The following is a 22496-nucleotide window of genomic DNA, read 5'->3' as shown; positions in this document are numbered from 1 at the left end:
ATACTGAGTGTTCCGATATAATTAATCTTCATTTTACATTTAATATATCCACTGCCTATGCCAGTCGTTGAATGGTATCTCAATGGTTATATCGTCATGCGCCTTCGTGGTCCATACTTTCATTCCATTCTCCAAGAAGCATTCTTAATTTCTATCTTTTCTATTTCAGTATCTGTTTCTGATATCACTGTGGTGAAACTCGCATTCATATGCTGGTGATTTACATGAATACAATGCATTGGCTGTGTATTCTTAATGGGATGTATGCTGCAAAATTTAATGACTGGATGTTTAGTTCTAGGAATGTTTTGCAAAATATCGTAATATAATTTGGGTAACGTTACGGAGTTTTTATATTTTTTCAGCTTATATTCCGTGCCCTAGTGACACGAAATGGTATTGCTTCGGCTCTCGATCCATTTCATTACACTTTATGACTGTTACCATATTCTCATGCTAGTCTCCTGCTACAGCTGAGCGTTCAGGATGGGATGACAGCAGCTTTAGTCGTGCTAATCTCTTGCTGCAGATGAGGTTCAGGATGGGGAGATACATAAGCGTAGCAGGTTCAGTTCTTTTGGGGGGGGCAAGGAGAATCTTGCCCGAAATTGCTCCTCTTGCCCGAATCCATATCGGAACCTACGATATTTCGGTTCTGTTTTTCACCTTGCATGGCACTCTTACTCAGTTTCATGTCAATAACTATATTTCTCCCGTGTGACTGGATATGTTCCTGATGAAAAAAAAAAACTAATTTTATCTAATCGTGAGTAGCCACTGGCGTCAATACAATCGTACACAGTTGTTGTTTTTTCAGACATTAAGTATTTGCCCGCATAAAGTTGCGTTGTTTTTGTCAATGTAGCATGAAATTTTACAGGAGGGGGATTTCTAGCACCCTGGCCCAAAGAGGATTTTACCCCAAACTGCCCAAAGGCAGAGTTCCCCGCCACCCCCAGGGAGGTATCGTTGGGGTTACGGGGCTTACTGCACCACCATATGTGGTGGGTGGTGGGGTCGCCACATCCCTAAGCCTAGCAAAAGAAGTGTGTGTAGTGTTGTGTAGATAGAGAAGAATGTATTGGAGGGCATGATGGTCTCCTGTTCTCCGTGTTAATGAAACACTGAGAAAAAAAATCAGCAAAGGGGGATGGACAGAAACTACGCTGAGGGCTGGTGAAATGGGAGTTCCAGCTTTCCCTAACACCAGCTTACCATCACCCTCCCGAGTACTACCCTGATCGGTTGGTGCTACAGCTTTCTCCCTAAAAGACGGTAATAGGCAAAATAAAGACAGAGGTCCTTGAAACTCACATTTGCTGACAGGAATGCAGAACACAACCGTTTTGGGTGAGGTTAAATCAGTAGCATGTATGCATCTGAAGAAAGCAGGATCATGAACATCACACATCAAGTGCAGTTGCTTATGCAAATACAAGTAATGATTATCATTCATTACCAAAATATGAAAAATAATAGCCTATAAAAGCTTTCTTCATTGTATCGATTAGAACAAAATAATTCTCTCCAAATAACTAAACTTAGAGCTTTACCTATGAATACACAACTTATTCGTTCCAGTAGAAATTAAATAATAATTACCGCAACAATGATTATGCACACATAAACTGAGAAGGTTGCCTAGAAATGAAACAGATCTTTAAACTAAACTAAATAGCTCCACTCTATACATTTATGAATGTAAATCATTATCAATTACACCAAATTGGACAAACTGGAAACTGACAAAGAAATTATGAAATTATCATTTTTAAAAATTGTCATTGCTAAATCCCATTTTGCAAGCATCGGAGCATAGGGGCTCAAGACTAGGTAAGCTACAGTTAGTTCAGAGCATTTAAGAGCAGGAGACTGAACTACACCCCTAGTAGCGTCTACACAAATGATAAACCCCGGGACACTTCTGGGACTGAACTATGATTGGAGGGCAATGCTGGGCTGCAATCCAAGTTTTTTTTTTTTTTTTTTTTTTACGCGAGGAAGAAGGAACCAAAGGCCATGAGCCCGCAGTAACAGTTCCCTCCAAGAGAAAAACAAAATTCAATAGAGAGCCAAATTCAAGATCCGATCATTTTGAGATGCCTGGACACACTGCGTTTGAAAGACTGGAGATCATAGGCAGCAGGAAATACAGACAGAGGGAGACAGTTCCAGAGCTGACCTGTTGCATAAATGAAAGACTGGGAGTAACGGTTAACTCTTGCATTAGAGAGTTGGACAGAAAAGGGATGAGAGTTTGCTGCCAGACGGGTGCTACGCGCCCGTCGTAGAGGTGGAGGAATGCAAGCAGACAGTTCAGAGGAGCAGTGACCATTAAAGTAGCGATAGAAAAGAGATAAAGATGCAACAGTGCGGCGAAGAGACAGAGGTTGAAGGGAGTCAGTAAGAGGAGGAGAGTTAATGAGACGAAAAGCCTTTGACTCCACCCCATTGAGAAGAGCTGTATGTGGGGAGCCTCCCCACACATGAGAGTTGTACTCCACACAGGGGCGGATAAAACCTCTGTATAGAGTCAACAATTGTGCAGGGGTAAAGAAAGAGCGGAGTCGGCTTAGCACACCCAATCTCTTGGAAGCAGATTTTACAAGAGATGTAATATGATCTTTCCAAGATAAGTCCTGAGTAAATGAAACCCCAAGCATGTTCAAGGATGATGCAGGATTAAGCTGAATATTATTAAACATTAATGGGTATACCTGTGGAAGATTTTGTCGGGTTGATAGGTGTAAGAACTGAGTCTTAGATGCATTAAAGACAACCATATTATTTTTACCCCAGTCAGCGATGCGAGCCAAGTCAGACATTAGGTGTGCCATAGCCTCATCCCTTGTTTCTTGAAGTAACTGTTGAGATGGGCGTTGCAGGAACCGAATGGAAAGGTGAAGGGTGGAGTCATCAGCGTATGAGTGGATAGGGTTAGATGTACAGCTTAGAAGATCATTGATGAATAAAAGGAAGAGAGTTGGTGATAGGACAGAGCCCTGAGGAACACCACTGTTGATAGATCTAGGAGAAGAACGATGGCCGTCTACAACAGCGGCTATAGAACGACCAGAAAGGAAGCTAGCGATGAAGGCACAGATAGAAGGATAGAAACCGTAGGAGGGCAGTTTGGAAATTAAAGATTTATGCCAGACTCGATCGAAAGCCTTTGAGATGTCAAGTGCAATGGCAAAGCTTTCGCCAAAGTCCCGAAAGGAGGATGACCAGGAGTCTGAAAGGTAGGTGAGAAGATCGCCAGTGGAGCGTCCCTGACGGAACCCATACTGACGATCGGAAAGAAGGTTGTAATAGGAAAGATGCCTTAAAATTTTTCTATTAAGAATTGACTCGAAAACTTTTGAAATACAGGACGTTAAAGCAATTGGACGATAGTTGTAGGGTTGGGAGTGGTCACCCTTCTTTGGGACTGGCTGAATGAGAGCAAACTTCCAGCAAGAAGGAAAGGTACAAGTTGACAGACAAAGGCGAAAGAGTTTGCCTAGGCAGGGTGTAAGCACAGAAGCACAGTTCTTGGGAACAACAGAAGGGACCCCATCAGGCCCATATGCCTTGTTAGTACTGAGGCCAGTGATGGCAGAAAATACATCAACTGAAGAAATTTTAATGTCAGCCATGAGGAAGTCAGAGGGAAGAAGTGATGGAGGAACAGCACCGGAATCGTCTAAGGTGGAATTGGAGGAGAAAGTCTGTGCGAAGAGATCTGCTTTATCAGTAGAAGAAATAGCTACAGAACCATCAGAGTAGAAAAGAGGAGGGAAGGATGATGAGATAAAGTTGTTAGAAAGATTTTTGGCAAGGTGCCAGAAGGAGCGGGAAGAATTCGAGTTGGAGAGTTGAGAGCATTTAGTATGGATGAAATTATTTTTAGTAGAGCGAAGAACAGACTTAGCACGATTCCGGGCAGAAACGTAAAGATGATGTGATTCAGGGGTGGGTTGGCTCCGGTACCTTTTGTAGGCCCTCTCCTTGTTGCGGACAGCATTAGAACAAGCGTGATTAAACCAAGGCTTTCTTGCATTAGTCAAAGGATATGAGAAAGGAATGTATGCTTCCATGCCCGAGAGAATAACCTCCGTAATGCGCGAGGCACACTCAGATGGCTCCCGGCCATGGAAGCAATAATCATTCCAGGGAAAATCAAAGAAGTACTGCCTGAGGGCCTCCCAGTTCGCGGCTCCAAAATGCCACAGACGACGTTTCCCTGGAGGGTCCACAGGCCGTACCGGAGTGATAGGACAGGTTAAGGTAATAAGGTTGTGATCGGAGGAGCCCAACGGAGAGAAAAGATTAACAGAGTAAGCAGAAGGATTAGTTGTGAGGAAGAGGTCAAGTATGTTGGAGCTCTCTCCAAGGCAGTCAGGGATACGGGTAGGGTGCTGTACAAGTTGCTCTAGGTCATTAAGGATAGAAAAGATGTAGGCTTGTTCACCAGGTGGATCCGTGAAAGGAGAGGAGAGCCAAGGGTGGTGGTGAACATTGAAATTTCCAAGAATGGAGATTTCAGAGAAAGGAGAAATGGACAGAATGCGTTCCATCGTAGAAGTAAGATAGTCGAAGAATTTTTGATAGTCAGTAGAATTAGGGGATAAGTAAACAGCACAGATATATTTAGTCAGAGAATGACAGGAAAGCCGAAGCCAGAGTGTGGAGAATTCAGAAGAATCAAGTTCAGGAACACGAGAGCAAGATAAGTCGTTGCGTATGTATACACAACAGCCACCTTTGGCTTTGAAATGAGTATAGAGAAAGTAGGAGGATACAGTACTGTACCATTCACGTTACCAGGCGCCTAAATCACCAGTTCCACATAATTGAAAATTCACAAGATTTCGCATGCATGCTTGAATCAGAACCTACACTATAAGCTGTAAACTGTCAGTCAACACGTTGTGGTGACACATCATACTGTGTAGAAGAACTGGCAGCTCTAGATCGGTAAGATATATCGGCACCATGAGGGTCTTACCATGTGATAGTATTCCGCCCAGAGGATATATTGATTGCTCAAAGCTACTCAGTGGGAACCAATATCGCTAAAACAACTCAATGTCTCTAAAAATAAAGACAAAGTAGCCAGAAGTCGCCAAATTAGATATAAAATGTGCCGATTAGTGAATAAATCCATATGAGATTGAAAGAAAAGCCTCTGATATATGACCAAAAAGTTTGTATTATACTTCATCATTCATGGGGTCACATAACGCAAGAAAACGCACCAAACGACATTAGAACAACCCAGTCAAGCCAGGAAAATATCTGCCAGAATTTCTTGGCAAGTTCTGCCCGAATATAGCTCTTGACTGAAGACTGTGGGTGGAGGCACTTGCCCCCCTGCCCTCCCCCCCTCGTTTCCTACGCCTATGGGGTGATAGCAATTTTAGCTGTCTAGTTTTGCCACAGCTGAGCGTCCAGGATGGAAGGATCACATTATTAGTCATGCTAATCTCTTTCTACAGTTAAGGTCCCAGATGAGGAAATAGCAGTTTTAAGCAGTGCTAATCTCTTGCTACAGCTAAGCATCCAGGAAGGAGAGATAGCAGTTTTAGACATGCTGATCTCTTGCTATAGTTAAGGTTCTGGATGAGGAGATTGTAGTTTTAAGTAGTGCTAATCTCTTATTACATTTGAGCGTTCAAGAAGAAGAGACAGTAGGATTACTTCTGTTAATCTCCTGTTACAGCTAATGTTAACCCACCGCGTGCTAGTGCCTTTTTAAATTGGTCTGACATAATTCCTCAGCCAGTGCCGGTGCCCTGTATGAGAGAGGGGGGTGTGAGTTGGGAGCAGGGCAGTGAAATGGCTGGGGACAGGGAGACTTGGAGGCGATTTGTTTGTGGCCACCCCAAACGGGATTGAGGCGTCTGGCAATAGATAGATAGATAGAGAAAATAAAAAAATTCTCTGTGACTGCATTTTTCAAGATTCGCAGGTAAAAATTGGCAGGTACGTATGGTAACTGTTCCTCTACCATCCTCCAGGCTGTCAAGGCCATACACTCACTGGCTCCCCCCCTCACGCTCGCTCAGCCTCACTCGCCTGTGTGCCTCACCCAGTGCTGTACATCGTGAAGGCATTTTGTAAATATTTTCACGTAGTTGTAGGTTATAAATATTTTCTTGAAAGTGTAAGGACTCTATAGTGAAGTCAAGTTGTAAATACCTTCTTGTAAGTGCCAGGACTGTACATAATGAAGTCAGGTTGTACCTATCTTCAAGTAAGTGTAAGATAATGCATTCACAGTGAGAAAGACATGCAAATTGCGATAGATGTTGAAGTAACAAGTAATCAGAAAAGTGCACTGAACATTGCTATACCTTCCCAGCATAAATACCTGAGTATACTTTACATGGAAAACGGCTTTCACCTACGTGGTAAGCGTGAGAAAGCGGGTATACCTGTGGCATTTTGGTTATGGGAATATTTTACGAGGGGCTACACCAAGGCAAACGGTAGGGATAGATAAACACAATGTGCTGGGAAGAAACAGGCAGGGTAGTGATCATTGACTTGGAACAATACAGAGTTACTGCATGATTTCAAACTACTATCTATTTCAGACCCTATGAGGCATCATTTTTCGCAAATATGTTCTAACCAAACAGTTGGATCAGTATGACATTTTGGCACAGCATGTTTGACACTGTCCCCTAATTTATGGCACTATAGTGCATTGTCAAGTATGTTTCATTATGGAGTTTACTCTTGGGATTGAAGGTGAAGTTGGCTAGAGTCGAGTAGACATTCGGACAGGGGAAAGTTTTACGTGACGTAGTTGTAATGTGTATCACTCCACCACCTCTCCCTCCACTCCCGTCTTCCCCTCCCTCCCTCCTTGCCTTCCTCCTACCCTGTATCCCGGCCTTCCTCCTCGCGCTCCCCTCCTCCGTCTATCCTTTCTTCTCTCTCTCTCTCTCTCTGTCTCTCTCACTCTCTCTCTCTCTCTCACTGCGTTGTACATGAGATATGAAGTCATGCACATATTACTTGTCTATAATGGCAGATAACCCAAAAGTAAATGCCGAGTATGATAGGATCGTTTATGTAAACGATCGTGATCGCTGTTCTACCTTGTTTTACCATTATACGGCGTTTGGTAAGTGAAAAAGTTAATGTGGTAACTCACGGGCATGCGGCCGGAGAAAGTGTATAGCCACATGCTGTGGGGGAAGGTGTGCTTCATCTCTGTCATGGCCAACATGCTACGATGTCCACGTGGGTGCAAAGGAGTAATTGCACTTCGACTCTTCCATGTCTTTAAACAAGAGAAAAGTGCCAAGAAGATAAGGATTAGTCTGAATAGGTAAGTAATTAATCATAGTTATATTTCGTAGTTACAGATAAAACAGTCAGTATGTTTCACTGCTATCTATGACAATATAAGGGAAAATTAATTTGATCTTGATACCTTCATCAAAATTCATTAAATATTATATTTTAAAGCATTTTATCTAATCTACAGATTTGGCTTCCCCACACAGGCCTTATGATCGTGTTGCAGAGGCCATGGGAATGACCGTAAAAGCAGTGCGGTTGACGGTGCAGCGCAGCACGGATTCTTGCCCAGAAACACCACCTGGGACAGTCACTCCCCCCGTAACACCACCAGACTCCCCAACACCCCCTGCCACATCACCTGTCTTTGACAATTTCACTGTTGGTGCCATTTGCCACCATGTACATGCCAAGTTTGCAGCCAAGGAACCCTTTACTATTGGCACCCTGACAGAAGATTTAAAGATGGCAGGTATTATTCCGAGGGAAATCTCAGAGACAGTGATGTGGCGAGTGCTGCACAACATGGGGTTTTGCTACAGGACGTCACAGTGGAAAATGTATGTGCGGAAGGAATCGTTGGCTGTTGTGTGACGCCGTGTTGAGGCTCTCCGAGCACTCCAATGACATCAGAAGGAGGGAAGACAGGTAGGGTACGTGGACAAGATGTGGTTCACTACCCGCATGCAGCACAACAAGGAATGGGTAGACACATCCCAGCCTGCCACTAGTGCCGCCTACAGCCGTCAGGTGCCACCTGGGGAAGAGGAGCGATTTGTGGTAGTAGCAGGTGGCACAGTCGACGGTTTTGTTAATGACTCGTTTTTGTGCTTCTCTGCAAAAAACAAAAATGGCGACTACCACAGGGAAATGAACAGCAACCTGTTCCTCCACTGGTTCTTGTCGCAGCTCCTACCGGCACTGGCTGAGCCATCGGTGCTGGTGTTTGATAATGTGCCCTACCACAGCCAGTTGACAGAGGAGAGTCGCTACCCCACCACCGCCACCAACAAAGCAGAGCTGGTGAAATGGCTGGAGCGCCACAAGATCCCCTTCCCACCACACGCCACACGTCCCGAGCTTCTGCAACTCTGCAAGAAGAACCGGCCAGTACCATGGTACATGATTGACAATATCATCCGTGAATGGAATCATGAAGTCGTCCGACTGCCACCTGCGCATTCAGAGCTTAATGCCATCGAGCAGGTGTGGGGCTGCATGAAGCGGTATGTGCACTCCTCGTTGCAGCGGTTCACCCAGGCAGGTCTACAGGTCAGGCTAGAAGAAGCAAAACTTTGCACAACAAAGGAGGTGTGGGCAGGTGCTGTATGACGAGCCAGAGCCTTCGAAGATGAGTATTGGTCTTCTGACAACATACATGAAGGTGTGGACCCCGTCTGCATCACCATCGACAATGATGATAAGGATGAGCTGTTTCTCGACAGTGATGAAGATTAAAATATATGCTCGATTATTTGCATTATTATTCCACCCATCATATATCCTCTTTCTATCTTTGTCTGCAATGACTTTTTAACACATGTCTACAAGAACGTTGATCGTATGACACTGTCTTCCTAATGTCAGAAGTAATTTATTTATGTACTTCTCATTTGAATTTCGTTTTACGTTCTTACTCTTTTTTTTTTTTTTTTTTTTTTTTTTATGCGAGGAAGAAGGAACCAAAGGCCATGAGCCCGCAGTAACAGTTCCCTCCAAGAGAAAAACAAAATACAATAGATAGCCAAATTCAAGATCCGATCATTTTGAGATGCCTGGACACACTGCGTTTGAAAGACTGGAGATCATAGGCAGGAGGAAATACAGACAGAGGGAGACAGTTCCAGAGCTGACCTGTTGCATGAATGAAAGACTGGGAGTAACGGTTAACTCTTGCATTAGAGAGTTGGACAGAAAAGGGATGAGAGTTTGCTGCCAGACGGGTGCTACGCGCCCGTCGTAGAGGTGGAGGAATGCAAGCAGACAGTTCAGAGGAGCAGTGACCATTAAAGTAGCGATAGAAAAGAGATAAAGATGCAACAGTGCGGCGAAGAGACAGAGGTTGAAGGGAGTCAGTAAGAGGAGGAGAGTTAATGAGACGAAAAGCCTTTGACTCCACCCTATTGAGAAGAGCTGTATGTGGGGAGCCTCCCCACACATGAGAGTTGTACTCCACACAGGGGCGGATAAAACCCCTGTATAGAGTCAACAATTGTGCAGGGGTAAAGAAAGAGCGGAGTCTGCTCTTGAATCCCTGCTCCATTTCCACCCGTATTCCTTTCTGACTCCTACCCAATTTCCTATAAATGATCAAGCCTCAGCTACCTCATCCTATTATACACACAACATAGCCTGTGGGAAAGAGGGTCATATACAACCTTCAATGGTTATATAATTACCCAACAAATCTCATACAACACTTATGCAACAGCCAACTACACTGGAACAGCAATCACTATCGTTTGCAGAAAAAAAAAAAAAAACATGCGTAGCATATACTTTTGAGTTATCTGCCATTATAGACAAGTAACATGTGCATGGCTTCATGTCTCATGTACAACACAGTGAGAGAGAGAGAGAGAGAGAGAGAGAGAGAGAGAAGAAAGGATAGAAGGAGGATGGGAGGGCGGGGGGGAAGGTGGGGAAATGGGGTAGGAGGAAGGCAATGAGGGAGGGAGGAAGGGGAAGACGGGAGTGGAGGGAGAGGTGGTGGAGCGATACATGTCACAACTGCGTCACGTAATACCTTCCCCTGTCCGAATGTCTACTAGGCTCTTGCCAGCTTCCCCTTCAAAGCCAAGAGTAAACTCCTTAATGAAACACACTTGGCAATGCACTGTCGTGCCATAAATTAGGGGACGGTGTCAAACAAGCTGTGCCAAAATGTGATATTGATCCAACTGTTTGTTTACAACATATTTGCGAAAAACGATGCCTCAGGGTCTGAAATGGATAGTAGTACAGGGTCATTACATTACCACAGGTGTGGATCAATTACATGGATAAAATAGTTACAGACTACAAAAATGAGTCATGAACTTAGAAGCGGGAGTGCTGGGCTGATGTGTTTATGTGTATCGTATATGTAAAGTTGTACCACGTGGCCAGATATTACCAGGAGAGATGGAGAGCAATGCAGGTAATAGCAGGGTGAAGTTGGGAGTAGAAAGAAGGCCGGAGCTAGGTCACGCGCTTGGTTTTAAGCCCCCTAATGAGGTGGGTGGAGCACTGGTAAGTCTAGGTCACCTGAATATTTAAATCTGATTAATTTAGGCACCACTAAAGGTGAGGAGGGAAGAGAAATTGAATTCTACTGGTAGCGGCACCAATAGCAATGCTGATTCTGAGAACAAGTGTGGAAAAAGCCATGAGGGAAGGAAACCACATGGGAAGGTGAAATGAGGAAAAACCACGAGGGAAGGAAACCACGTGTGTAGATGAAATGCGAAGTATGATACATTGTGGTGTAATATACGCCACAGCACTCCTCCTCCCCTCCCTCCGTTTTATGGCAACAGAACAGGAAGAAAAGAGAGAGAGAACAAAATATGATTAGGGTATAATATATATATATATATCAATCAATCAATCATTTCCTGTGGCACCCTCGGGGATGCATAGGGCCTCGATGAACTCACACCACCACATCCTATCTTGCGCTAACTCCTCAAGATCTCCCCAACACTCATCTCCAGCTTCCCGTCTCATTGTCCTCACCCACGTCTCTTTTGGCCTTCCTCTACCTCTCCTACCAGGTGCCACCCACCCTGGTGTACCTCGTACTATTCCCTGTCTCCTATACACATGTCCTAGCCACTTCCATCGTGAGAATCTAACATATTCATCGATCGGCTGCACTCCCGTTATTTCTCTAATTCTACTATTTGGTATCCTTTCCCACCACTTAACTCCTAATATTCTTCTAAGTGCTTTATTTTCAAACACCAAGAATTTATTTTCCATAGTCACTGTGCTGTACCAAGACTCGTGTCCATAAATTAAGATACTCCTAACCATTACCTTATAAAGTTTGATTTTTGTATGCACAGAGAAATTGTTATTATTCCAAATATTTTTAAGCATTCCCATTGCCTGATTAGCCTTCTTTAACCTTTCCTCGAATTCAAAGTTCAAAGAACCATCCTTGGCTAAATAAGTACCTAAATATTTAAACCTATCAACTTGCTTTACAACCATACCTCCAATTACACATTCCTGCGCATTTTCCATATTCATATTGATTATTTCAGTTTCTCCACAATTAATAACCAAACCCACCTTGCGACCTTCACTCACCAAACAGTCCAACACTCTCTGCATCTCTTCTGGCCCATCACAAATCAAAACTATATCATCTGCATAATCTAAATCCAAAAGTTTCCTGTTCTCTCCCCAAAGTATACCTGCACCGGTTTCTGTTCCAACACGTTTCATAATGTAATCAATGACCAATATAAATAGTAAAGGCGATAGAACACCACCTTGAATTACTCCGGACTTGACTTCAAACGAATCACTCAGACAACCATCAACCATCACTTTACAAAATGTGTCCTCATGCATGTTCATAATGACCCTCACAAACTCCTCTGGTATTCCATAATGTCTCATGATCTTCCCCATAGACTCTCTCGAAACACTATCAAAAGCCTTTTCAAAATCAACAAAACAAAGACTTAACGGTACTCTCATTTCATTAACTTGCTGCATCAAATGCCTAACTATAAAGATCTGATCATTGCAACCACGTCCCTTTCTAAAACCAGCCTGTTCATCACTCAGAATACCCTCAACCACCTGCTCCAACCTATTTAACAACACTCTACTGAAAACTTTCAAAGCTATCGGTGACAAAGAGATTCCCCTCCAATTACCACATTCACTCAGGTCTCCTTTCTTCGGAACTTTAACAATTACACCAATTTTATATATATATATATATATATATATATATATATATATATATATATATATATATATATATATATATATATATATATATATATATATATATATATATATACTGTTTTCAAAGTGAGTGAACATTTGAAAGTCATTTGGATGCGGTAATTACAAATGGTAGTTGTGATACACAAGAGAGATTCCAATGACAAGTCCATTCCATGACTATGTGTGATGGAGTGACGTATTAAATGGGGGGGTGGGAGCATGACTAAAACAAAGCAATAATAACCGGGCATAACTTTCTGTACGAAAATTTGACTAGTGCTTAGTCGTGATGAACGAACGAATGAGAGTTATGCCCACCTTTACAGTTGAGCTCTTACATGAGGTAGCACACACACAAAAACAATTCTGTACCATACGAATGCAACGTAGGTGTGATGACTTGGAGTGTCTGTATTTTTTTTTTTATCAGATTATGCTGGAGTGTAAAATTGTGATGGTCTGCTGAGACGGCCTGACTGTGTTTAGATAAATGTGGTAGTTATTGATGTAGGTTGTAGAGTTGTGGTTAGTGGTGGAGGGATTACGGGAACGACGTTTGTTGATGGATGAGGGGTATTGACTGGGGGAGGGGTGGGGACTGGTGGGGAAGAGTGTGCGGTAGGATCGCCTGAGGTTGACGGAGAGGGTGGGTTAGGGTTAGGTACTGGTAAGGGGCGGGGGCTGGGGTTGACGGAGAGGGCAGGTGAGGTGTCAGGACGGGGTAAGGGGCGGCAGCTGGGGTTGATGGAGAGGGAAGATAAGTGATAGCAGGGTTAGTGCTGGAGGTCATGTTTGTGGACGGTAGTGTGGGTGCTGGTGAGGGAGTATTTACGTAAGTGGTAGAGGTGTGTTTGTCTGCATGACGCCTGGGTTGGGGTGTGGTGATAACAGGTAGCGGAGGGTACGAATTGACAAAGGGGATGGTGTGTGGGGGGGGGGGTGAATCCATTTATTTTACTTTCCAGCTCGTCTATTCTATTTGTTAAATTTGTTAACAAGGTACACAGCTCTGACATGGAACCATTTTTGCTACCTACACTGTTCACTGACACCACTGTTTCACTGGGGGTAGCACTGGGGACTATGACAGGGGAAAGAGAGGAGTGTGCACTTACTGGGTGGTTGGCCTAATGCTGTTGAGTTTTGTATAGAATGTCCACCCTCTCGATGAACTCAGCAAGGGACGTGCCAGGGGCCAGGGATGCTAGGTGGAGTCGGAAGTCCGATGGCATGAGCTGGAGGAGTTGGTGCCATAGGAGATCATCTGATAGTGTCGCTCCAGCTGCCGTGAGAGTGGCTTGAATGCGGACGAGGAGGGCTGATGGACGCTGCTGTCGGGAGCGAATTGCATCCAGTTCCATTATCAGTGCCTGCTTTGATTTGTCCAGGGCCCACAGCAAACTCACCTTCAGAGTTTTTTTTGCCTTGTAGGTGGTTTCAGGAGTACGTCCTGTACCAGGGCAGCTACTTGAGTTGGAAGTGTGCAGACAACTGCTCTGAATTTGTCATCATCACTGGTACTGTCAGGCTATGCGGCATCAACTTGTGTAAAGCACGTGTTAATTTCATACATGAACGTAGGAAGGGAAAGCGGGATGTGTGGTAAGGTCTCCATGTTCTTTATACACTCCAGGAAGGCACCACTGTGGCGTTTTGGTTATGGGAATATTTTACTGGAGGCTACACCAAGGCAAATGGTAAGGCTAGATAAACGCAAATGTGCTGGGAAGAAACAGACAGGGGAGTGATTTTTGACTTTGAACAATACAGAGTTACTGCATGATTTCAAACTCGTACAAGGTCATTACATTACTGTATGTGTGGATCAGTTATATGGATATAATAGGTACAGACTTCAAATATGAGTAATGAATTTAGTGAGAAGCAGGAGTGTTGGGCTGATGTGTTTATGTGTATTGTATATGTAAAGCTGTACCACGAGGCCTGATTTTACCAGGAGAGACGGAGAGCAAAGCAGGTAATAGCCGGGTGAAGTTGGGAGTAGAAAGAAGGCCAGAGCTAGGTCGCCTGCTCGGTTTTAAGCCCCCTAATGAGGTGGGTGGAGCACCGGTAAGCCTAGGTCACCTGAATATTCAAATATGATTGGTTTAGGCACCAGTACAGGTGAGGAGGGAAGAGAAATTGAATTCTATTGGTAGTGGCACCAATAGTGATGCTGATTCTGAGAACAAGGTGTGGAAAAAGCCATGAGAGAAGGAAACCATGTGTGTAAGTGAAATGAGGAAAAACCACGAGGGAAGGAAACCACGTGTGTAGATGAAATGCAAAGTACAATACTTTGTGGTATAATATTTGCCACATACCTATTTACGAGTATGCATGACTCAATATAACCCATTCCCGAGCTTCGGTGAGCATTTTAATGGTGAAATTCGTTGTTTTCACATCAAAATCTATCATTTTAACCCCCCCCAAAAAAAGTTGAAAAGTGGCCGGCATGGAGGCGACCCATAGTGCTAAAAATAGCTGGCATGCGGCAGGTTGAAGATGGGGAGACAACAGTTTTGGTCGTGTTACTTGCTGCAGTTGAGCACTGACGATTTAAAGATTATAGTTTTAGTTAAAATTAAAAATCACAGTATAGCTGACAACACTCACACAGAAACAAAGCACCGAACATGTTTCTGTGTTGAGGTTAGGGTCATGCCAGAAAACAATCATAATCAATTTGTGAAGTGGCCCTTTCCTGCCTCAGAGCACAGCTACCTGGAGCGCATCTAAATGTTTGAACTCGTTTTCAGGTACTGAAGCTTTATCTAGTCCATTCAGTTGTAATTTGTCGCTCCCAGTGACCAAGTTTTACAATGATTTTGAAATCCACAGATAGACTTGCAACTACTTTTCTCTCGTAACTGTTACTAACTTTAGTAGAAAGAATGACACATATGATTTTTGAGTCTCATTTCCCTGCTCATCTTTCAGAAATAATCGCAGTTACGACGCAAAAATTATCGGAAGTTTGTGAATCCAAGCCCAGCCTTCTCACTTCTACATCGTCCATCACAGCATTCACTTCATCAGCCATGGGATGTGGCTAAGGTGCACCTGGTTTCTAAGATGTTTATTACTAATACCTACGATAAAAGTAGTCTTCATGTTTTTATTTCATCAGAAACTCAACTTCATTGTCTCTAAGCCCACAAAAATCTTCCATAGGAATATCTCACACTTTTCAATGAGATATAACCCAGTCACTCATCACTCAGTATCCATTACTTTTTAAATATTATCTTGGGACTTACCATGGCAGAACAACAATATTTTGTCGGTAAAATTTGTTTTTCAGTGATTCGCCCGTCTGTGAAATGCACCTTTATTGTGGGGTATGGGGGAGAAGGGAAAGAGATTCAGTACAAATGGCTTTTCTAAAATGGGTGGAGTCAACGGTTTACTGTCTCATCAACCTTCGCCCCACTCCCCCATACTGATTTCTTTCTATCTCTGTCTCATGGGATCTGTGTTGGTTCTTTCACCTTCTATCAATGCTTCAGTGACCACTACTATTCTGAAAGGTCTGCTTACATCCCTCTCTAATCACAGCGAGCGGGTAGCAGCCATTAGGCAAATTCTTACCACGTTTTCTCTGTACAGTTGTCCTAGTGCAACACTTAAGGCTGCTTTCACACGCATGGTTTCTGCCACGGTGGCTCTCGCCGTGTGGTTTAGAAATACATTGAGTCCAATGGGACTGTTCACACGAGGCAGGAGTGGCAAAATAGCCGCCACGGCAGCCACCGTTGACTGCCTGGAAAGCTTGACAGCGGCGACAATAAAACTGCTGGATGCGCTGGGAGGCTACGTGTTACTATATGAGTCTGTTCACACGAGCGGTTTTGCCCACGGTGGCAGTTAGGTTTCAGCTCTGGGACAGACAACACCCAACCAATTGCTCTGCAGTATCAGTAGCTGGCACGTACTATAATTGCACATATACAGTATATATATATATATAACTTCATACTGAAAATGTACTAGTGTATGTAATTACTGACTTATTAACCCTGTCGCTCTATGTTATATGAACACTGATAACTTTAAATTGCAGAACTGTGTCATGACATCATCAGCTTTCAGGTCTTCATACAGTGTAAAATGCTCCCTACAGGAGTCGATTGCTGTTGAAGGATGGATCCAGAATTTCTGATTTGTTTTTTCATGACCCTGTTCATTAAATAAACACACAACTCTCTTCCTCACGCCCTTCATCATAAAGAGACACAAGTAGACTGACACGCAGCGGCTAAAACTGTCCTTATGAAGAGCTGACCAAAATGCCACATCAAAGTGAGCATATAAAATCGCCATGGCAAAACTGCTCGTGTGAATGCAGCCTCAGAGGCACTCCCGGTCCTTATTATATGCAGGTGGTCATCTCTGGAATAATTGTCTTCCTTAACATGTAATTCCCGCTGTTTATGAGCTGCAGTCTCTTACATGCAGTCTGTACAGTAGAGTTACGACAAAAAATTATTTTCCCTAATTTTAAAAACCCTGCTTTGCTGGGTGATGAACTTTAATGTATGAATCACAAACAGGATGTTGGTTTTGCATTTGCCTTATAAAATTCTCCCCACACAAACATTTTCCACTGGGCTAAATTTGCACATTTTTTTACAAGTTCTGCTATTCAGTCAAAATTGATATATTTCCACTATATTTGTGTTTGCAGGGTACCTGGTGTTTACTGGGACGGCAATACCACGGCATCCTTCAAATCTAGTGATTCTGTCGTAAAGAATGCGCAGAAATGGGGTGCAAACCTGCCAAAGTCAAAGTATACGAAGCAGCATAATCTACTCAGGAAAGGAAGTTTGACTGACTATGTCAGAATGCCTTCAAAATGTGATATATTGGGAAGGTACCATGTGTTATTAGAAGAGGATAAACTGAAGAAAAGTAGGATTCAGCAAATATATGGCGAACTAATCCAGTTATGGTAAAAGTTTAGTTTTCCTGCATTGAGTCAACAAGTGATTAAAGCACTGCTGAACAAACTGATCAGTGAATATGAAAGCTACCAAAGACGACCAAAAGAAGTGTTTCAAAACGAGTTGAAAAATCTTTTTGACATAACCAAAGTTGATGAGGAGTGGCTTTGCCGGGAAGATAGGGAACTGTATCATAAACAAGTTACATTTGGTGGAAAAGTCAATAAACTTGCAGCACTATCCACACTCCATCTATCAAAGAGGCGAAAACACTGAGAGACAGGTGACATTCCAATAACACATCAAGTTGGAACATCATAATTATGAAATTGAAACTGAACATACTACCTCAAGTGTCTCCACAAGTGATACTGAGAACAGTTATAATGAAGAAGCAACAAGTACAAGGAAGATGCCATCTTCAACATACCATGCAACGAAACTGGTAACAGGTCACTCGTTGTCAACCAATAAAGCATCGACTCAACCTTCGGTAATGAAGGCATCCCTGTTTCCACACCTACACAATATGGTGTATGGCGTGGGGTCAGGGCTGGAGAAAAACAGAAGGAAACAATCAAATCGCTGCTACCAGAAGAGAAAAACTATTGTGTGTATTTTGATGGGAAAAAAAAAATATCCAGTTGAGAGTGCCAGGTAGTCTACCTTCAAAGTGAGACTGGGAAGATCAGTTTGGGAATCATAAAATGTAGTAGTGGATCAGCTCACGATACTTTCACTGGCCTTGAGAAAGTTATAGATGAAAATGATGCCTGGTCAAGTATTAAAATGATCATTTGTGATACAACAGCTGTAAACACAGGACATATGAATGGTGTTGTGGTCAGGACACAGAAGAAAATGATTGAAAAGGGTTTGGACAAACTACAGTATATTGCGTGTCAGCATCACATACTGGACAGGATCATGAAGCATGTTTTGGACTTCTTTGTGACAAAGATTTCCAGTAAGCCAGATCTGAGTTACGAGGTTGTTGAGGAACTGACTGAAAAGTGTGCAGAACTACAAAGTAACTTTGAAACAGGTAAGAAAATCTGGGATGGAGAGATGACTTCAAATTCCTATATGAACTGTGCAAAGCATTCCAGTTCTACAGGGAATAAGGGGCATTTCCAGGAATCAAACGGAGGAAACTACCTTTTTACATAGCGTCCATTGGAATTCAAGGGCAATTTACGCCCTAATCACATATTTGCTGCTTCCAAACTGGAGAGGCCCATTAGAGACACCAGCAGGCTTTATTGCCTATGGATGGCAAGAGGCGTGGTCTTCTGATCAGAAATTCAAAGAGATGTCCTATGAAAACCTACTGACTAGCGATAAAGAACTCAAGTGCCCTAGCACACTGAAGTGCCTTGAAACCCACTGGAGCAAGGAAAGTTCTGCTATGAACATACCACAGACCAACATCATTGCTGAAAGGGCAGTAAAATTGATGGAAGAGTTGAGTGGAAAGTGCAAGAAGGACTCATACTTAAATGTGAAGTTTGTAGCAACAAATACACTGTAATTATGTAATGTGCATCCTACGGTTTACGATTTTTGTGTTTTTTGCAAAACAATTTGACTTCGTGAGGGGGATCTTTTGACGGAATTCAGCAAAACGACTAATACATTTGTATTGTGTACTAAAATGCTCATCAATTCCCGCTGCAGGCTAATGATTTTTTTCTAATTATAACACTAGTGTACAGTCTGGGGCAAAAGCTGCTTTGCTGTTCCACTGTGTCAATTTCACACGTGGGACATGTCTGTCTTTTCCCTATAAGACGCATCATCTCAAAGAAAATTATCTGGGGGGCCAAGAAATATATCAAGTCTTTAACTCAGGATTATTAACCAGTCGAGGAAAATCAGACGTAAAAGTGAAACTTAGACTAACTTGTGTCCCCGACCGTACTTTGTCTAAATTACGACAGATACAACCGTATCCTGCCCAGTTATAATGTTGCCGAAGATAAAGTTAATTTGCAGATAATGGAATGTTACTAACTCAGTCTTTTCAAATTGTACTAGGTTCTAAGATTTATGGAGAATAAAATGGAATTATTAATAGAAGACTTACATGAACTACCATATTGATCTTACTCATGGATATGCACAGCGAGTAAAAACAAGGTTACTGCCTGATATTTTTTCACAGCGAATATATCATTTTCCCTTGAGTATAGGCGCGTGAATCAAAAAAAAAAAAAAAATCCTGTAACTATGAGACGACTACAAACATAGCAAGTAATATCACAACACTGCTGGTCTGGTGGGTATAAATAACAGTAATATCACAACACTGCTGGTCTGGTGGGTATAAATAACAGTAATATCACAACACTGCTGGTCTGGTGGGTATAAATAACAGTAATATCACAACACTGCTGGTCTGGTGGGTATAAATAACAGTAATATCACAACACTGCTGGTCTGGTGGGTATAAATAACAGTAGTATCACAACACTGTTGGTCTGGTGGGTATAAATAACAGTAATATCACAACACTGCTGGTCTGGTGGGTATAAATAACAGTAATATCACAACACTGCTGGTTTGGTGGGTATAAATAACAGTAATATCACAACACTGCTGGTCTGGTGGGTATAAATAACAGTAATATCACAACACTGCTGGTCTGGTGGGTATAAATAACAGTAATATCACAACACTGCTGGTTTGGTGGGTATAAATAACAGTTGCAAACACGTTGGCGTCGGCCAGTTTGCGGTGGGTGGGTTGGCAGGCTTTGGCTTGCCACCCAGCTGACGTTGGTTCGAGTCCTGCAGCCCAGCTGGCCAGGAACAGGGCGCAGCGCAGGACCAGGACCGACTGACCCCGTGACTGGCCTCCACCACGACCGTGACCACAACAGTGACTACGCTAATGATGCCTCAGGAAGAGTTAAGCTCCTCCGGGAGATACTGTGTCTGGGGTTCACAGTTGTCAAAAACGTCCCCTTCTGTGGTATCACCAGCCATGTCTGGTTAGTCGCCACGATCCTATAAAGTCCTCACAAAGACTTTATGACACTTTTTGCACAAATTTTCTCTCATGTTTTTGGTAATGATGACACGTTATAATAATCACAATAAATAGTAAATAAATATAATAATCACAATAAATTTCTGAATGAAGGTAAAAAGTGATATTGCCTAACGCAGAAAAATGATGTAACATAATGTGTGTGTGTGTGTGTGTGTGTGTGTGTGTGTGTGTGTGTGTGTGTTTTATGAGTCCTTTCAGTCCTTTTTTATCATTATTTTCTGGCTAATACCAAGCTGTTATTATCTGCTCTGGGATAAAAGAAGCGGTAACCTCTTCAGTAAGCTGACGTCTTTATTCTTGCTTCCCAAAACGTATTTATTTAGCCAAAGAAACTCCTTTACTGAGGGGGTTCCAAACAATACCCCTCGCCCCTTTCATACATTACTCATGTAAACAAACTCTCGCGGCGAAGTGGTACCAGTAAGAGATAACTGACTGTATTGTAAACGGGTCCAATAACATTTTCCGACAAGCAGTCTTCAAAACAGTTAATTACTATCGCAGTTTGTGTGTGTGTGTGTGTGTGTGTGTGTGTGTGTGTGTGTGTGTGTGTTTTAATCATTCTTATTTAATTGTTAAGTGTCTGGTATACTCCTCATACTTTGCCTTGTCCCAAAATCGTTCTCCTTCCATCTTGAATGCTGATGTTGTAGGCTACTAATAGGCCTGCACTTCATTATGATCATTATTACGAAAAATTGCTACGAGAAGAATGTAGAACCGTAGCATTGTCTTAATTACTGTCAATGAGCTACGTAAAATAAATTGCAATGAGACGAAAGTCTGGGGCAAATGAAGATGAAAATACTACAGCTGCAGGAGTGAAGATATCATCATCATCATCATCATCATCATCATGTCTTCTTCCCTCCTCAAGTTTGTGTGAAGAAGTGTTCTCAGAGCCAGAAAAAAAAACTGGTAGAATGAGATACTATACAAATTTGGCCCAGCTGAATGAGCCACACTCCCGCTCACTCACCCCGGAATCTGGCCCACCTGATAGATCAGAAAACTTATTTTGCAGTTACTGTAGCGTCACACTCACCTGCCTGTCAGAGTCAACCCGGCGTAAGTCAAGTTAAAAAGACGAGAATATATAAGTATGAATAAAATGTCTTATACATAGCTAATGTTAAGAAATTACCCATTAACCTTAAAATGTTGTAGTTTTTGTTGTGCCCCCCGGGTCATGTGGAACGTATTCTTGTTTTGACTTACCATAGAAGGTGTCCATGATATACCGATCCTTTTTTATTTTTATTTTCTCTCTCTCTCTCTCTAAAGATAACTACATTACGACTACATTAACATGTGGAGAACTTAAACGAGCTTAAAAGTTATCAAAAATAATATTATAGGTTAATTTAATTTCAAGTTATATAATTCAATTGCTTTTGTATGATACATATCTGTCTCGTTAGAATGTGTTCATAACGATTTTTATGTAAGTCTGTGATATGTCTTCAGCAATACGTCCTCAGCATGATGAACTTATATGATCTACCAAAACAGTGGCAGTCATAGTTCTTCGGGTAGGAAGGAGCAACCTGATCATAAAAAAAAAAATAAATAAATAAAAAAAATAATAATCCGTCACTGTCCAAATTTCATGATTTAGTCTTCTAAAAAAGTAATTATTGTGAAGGAAGATGCGTCAGTCAGCATATGACAGTTCCACTATATATAAAAACTTCACTGCTTGGTTATCGTGTATCAGTGCCATGGTTTTCCTCTTAGTATGTTGATTGGTATTAAACAGGTAATCCAAAATACACACTTTTAGGTTTGTTTGACACCCATGTAGCGGTATATGAGGCATAATGTATATAAATAAAGACGGGTTTATATTGTTCTAACTCCGAAATGTACGTATATTATGATAATCAATGAAATAATCGGAAACCTTGCGTCAGGCAAGAAACACCTCACGAAGCTAACCAAGAAATGCCTATGTTTTTATTTCTCTTATTCCTCTTATTCTTTCCCAGTTTCTTTCTTATTTATTCCCCTTTTCATTCCCCTTTTCCTTTTATTATTTTATCATGTTATTCTTTTCTCAGCCTTGTATTTTTCTTTCTCCATTATATTACATCACAAGGTACACGAGAAGTACGAGTGAGATGAAGTAAGGTTATCAGCATCATTACTACCCTACATCACCATAATAGACACAATATCAATGATGTAAGGAACCTATGCAACGACCATTTCAGGCCAGTAGTTTACCTCCGGTTGACGAGTGTGATC

The 22496-nt window shown here is 42.3% G+C and overlaps 1 protein-coding gene across 1 annotated transcript; it reads left to right on the top strand.

The window, feature by feature from the left end:
* The first annotated feature begins 7962 nt into the window (after nt 1-7962).
* LOC145394472 (uncharacterized) lies at nt 7963-8628 on the top strand. The gene has a single exon (XM_080268326.1). It carries the CDS (start codon nt 7963-7965, stop codon nt 8626-8628), a length of 666 nt encoding a protein of 221 aa, XP_080124452.1.
* The last annotated feature ends 13868 nt before the right edge of the window (nt 8629-22496 follow it).

Source organism: Coenobita brevimanus, chromosome 27 (assembly GCF_032717465.1).
Source record: "Coenobita brevimanus isolate Jiangsu-jjx chromosome 27, ASM3271746v2, whole genome shotgun sequence".
In the NCBI taxonomy this organism is placed as follows: Eukaryota; Metazoa; Arthropoda; class Malacostraca; order Decapoda; family Coenobitidae; genus Coenobita; species Coenobita brevimanus.
Note: the sequence above shows the minus strand (reverse complement) of the source record. Positions and strands in the feature narration are given on the sequence as shown.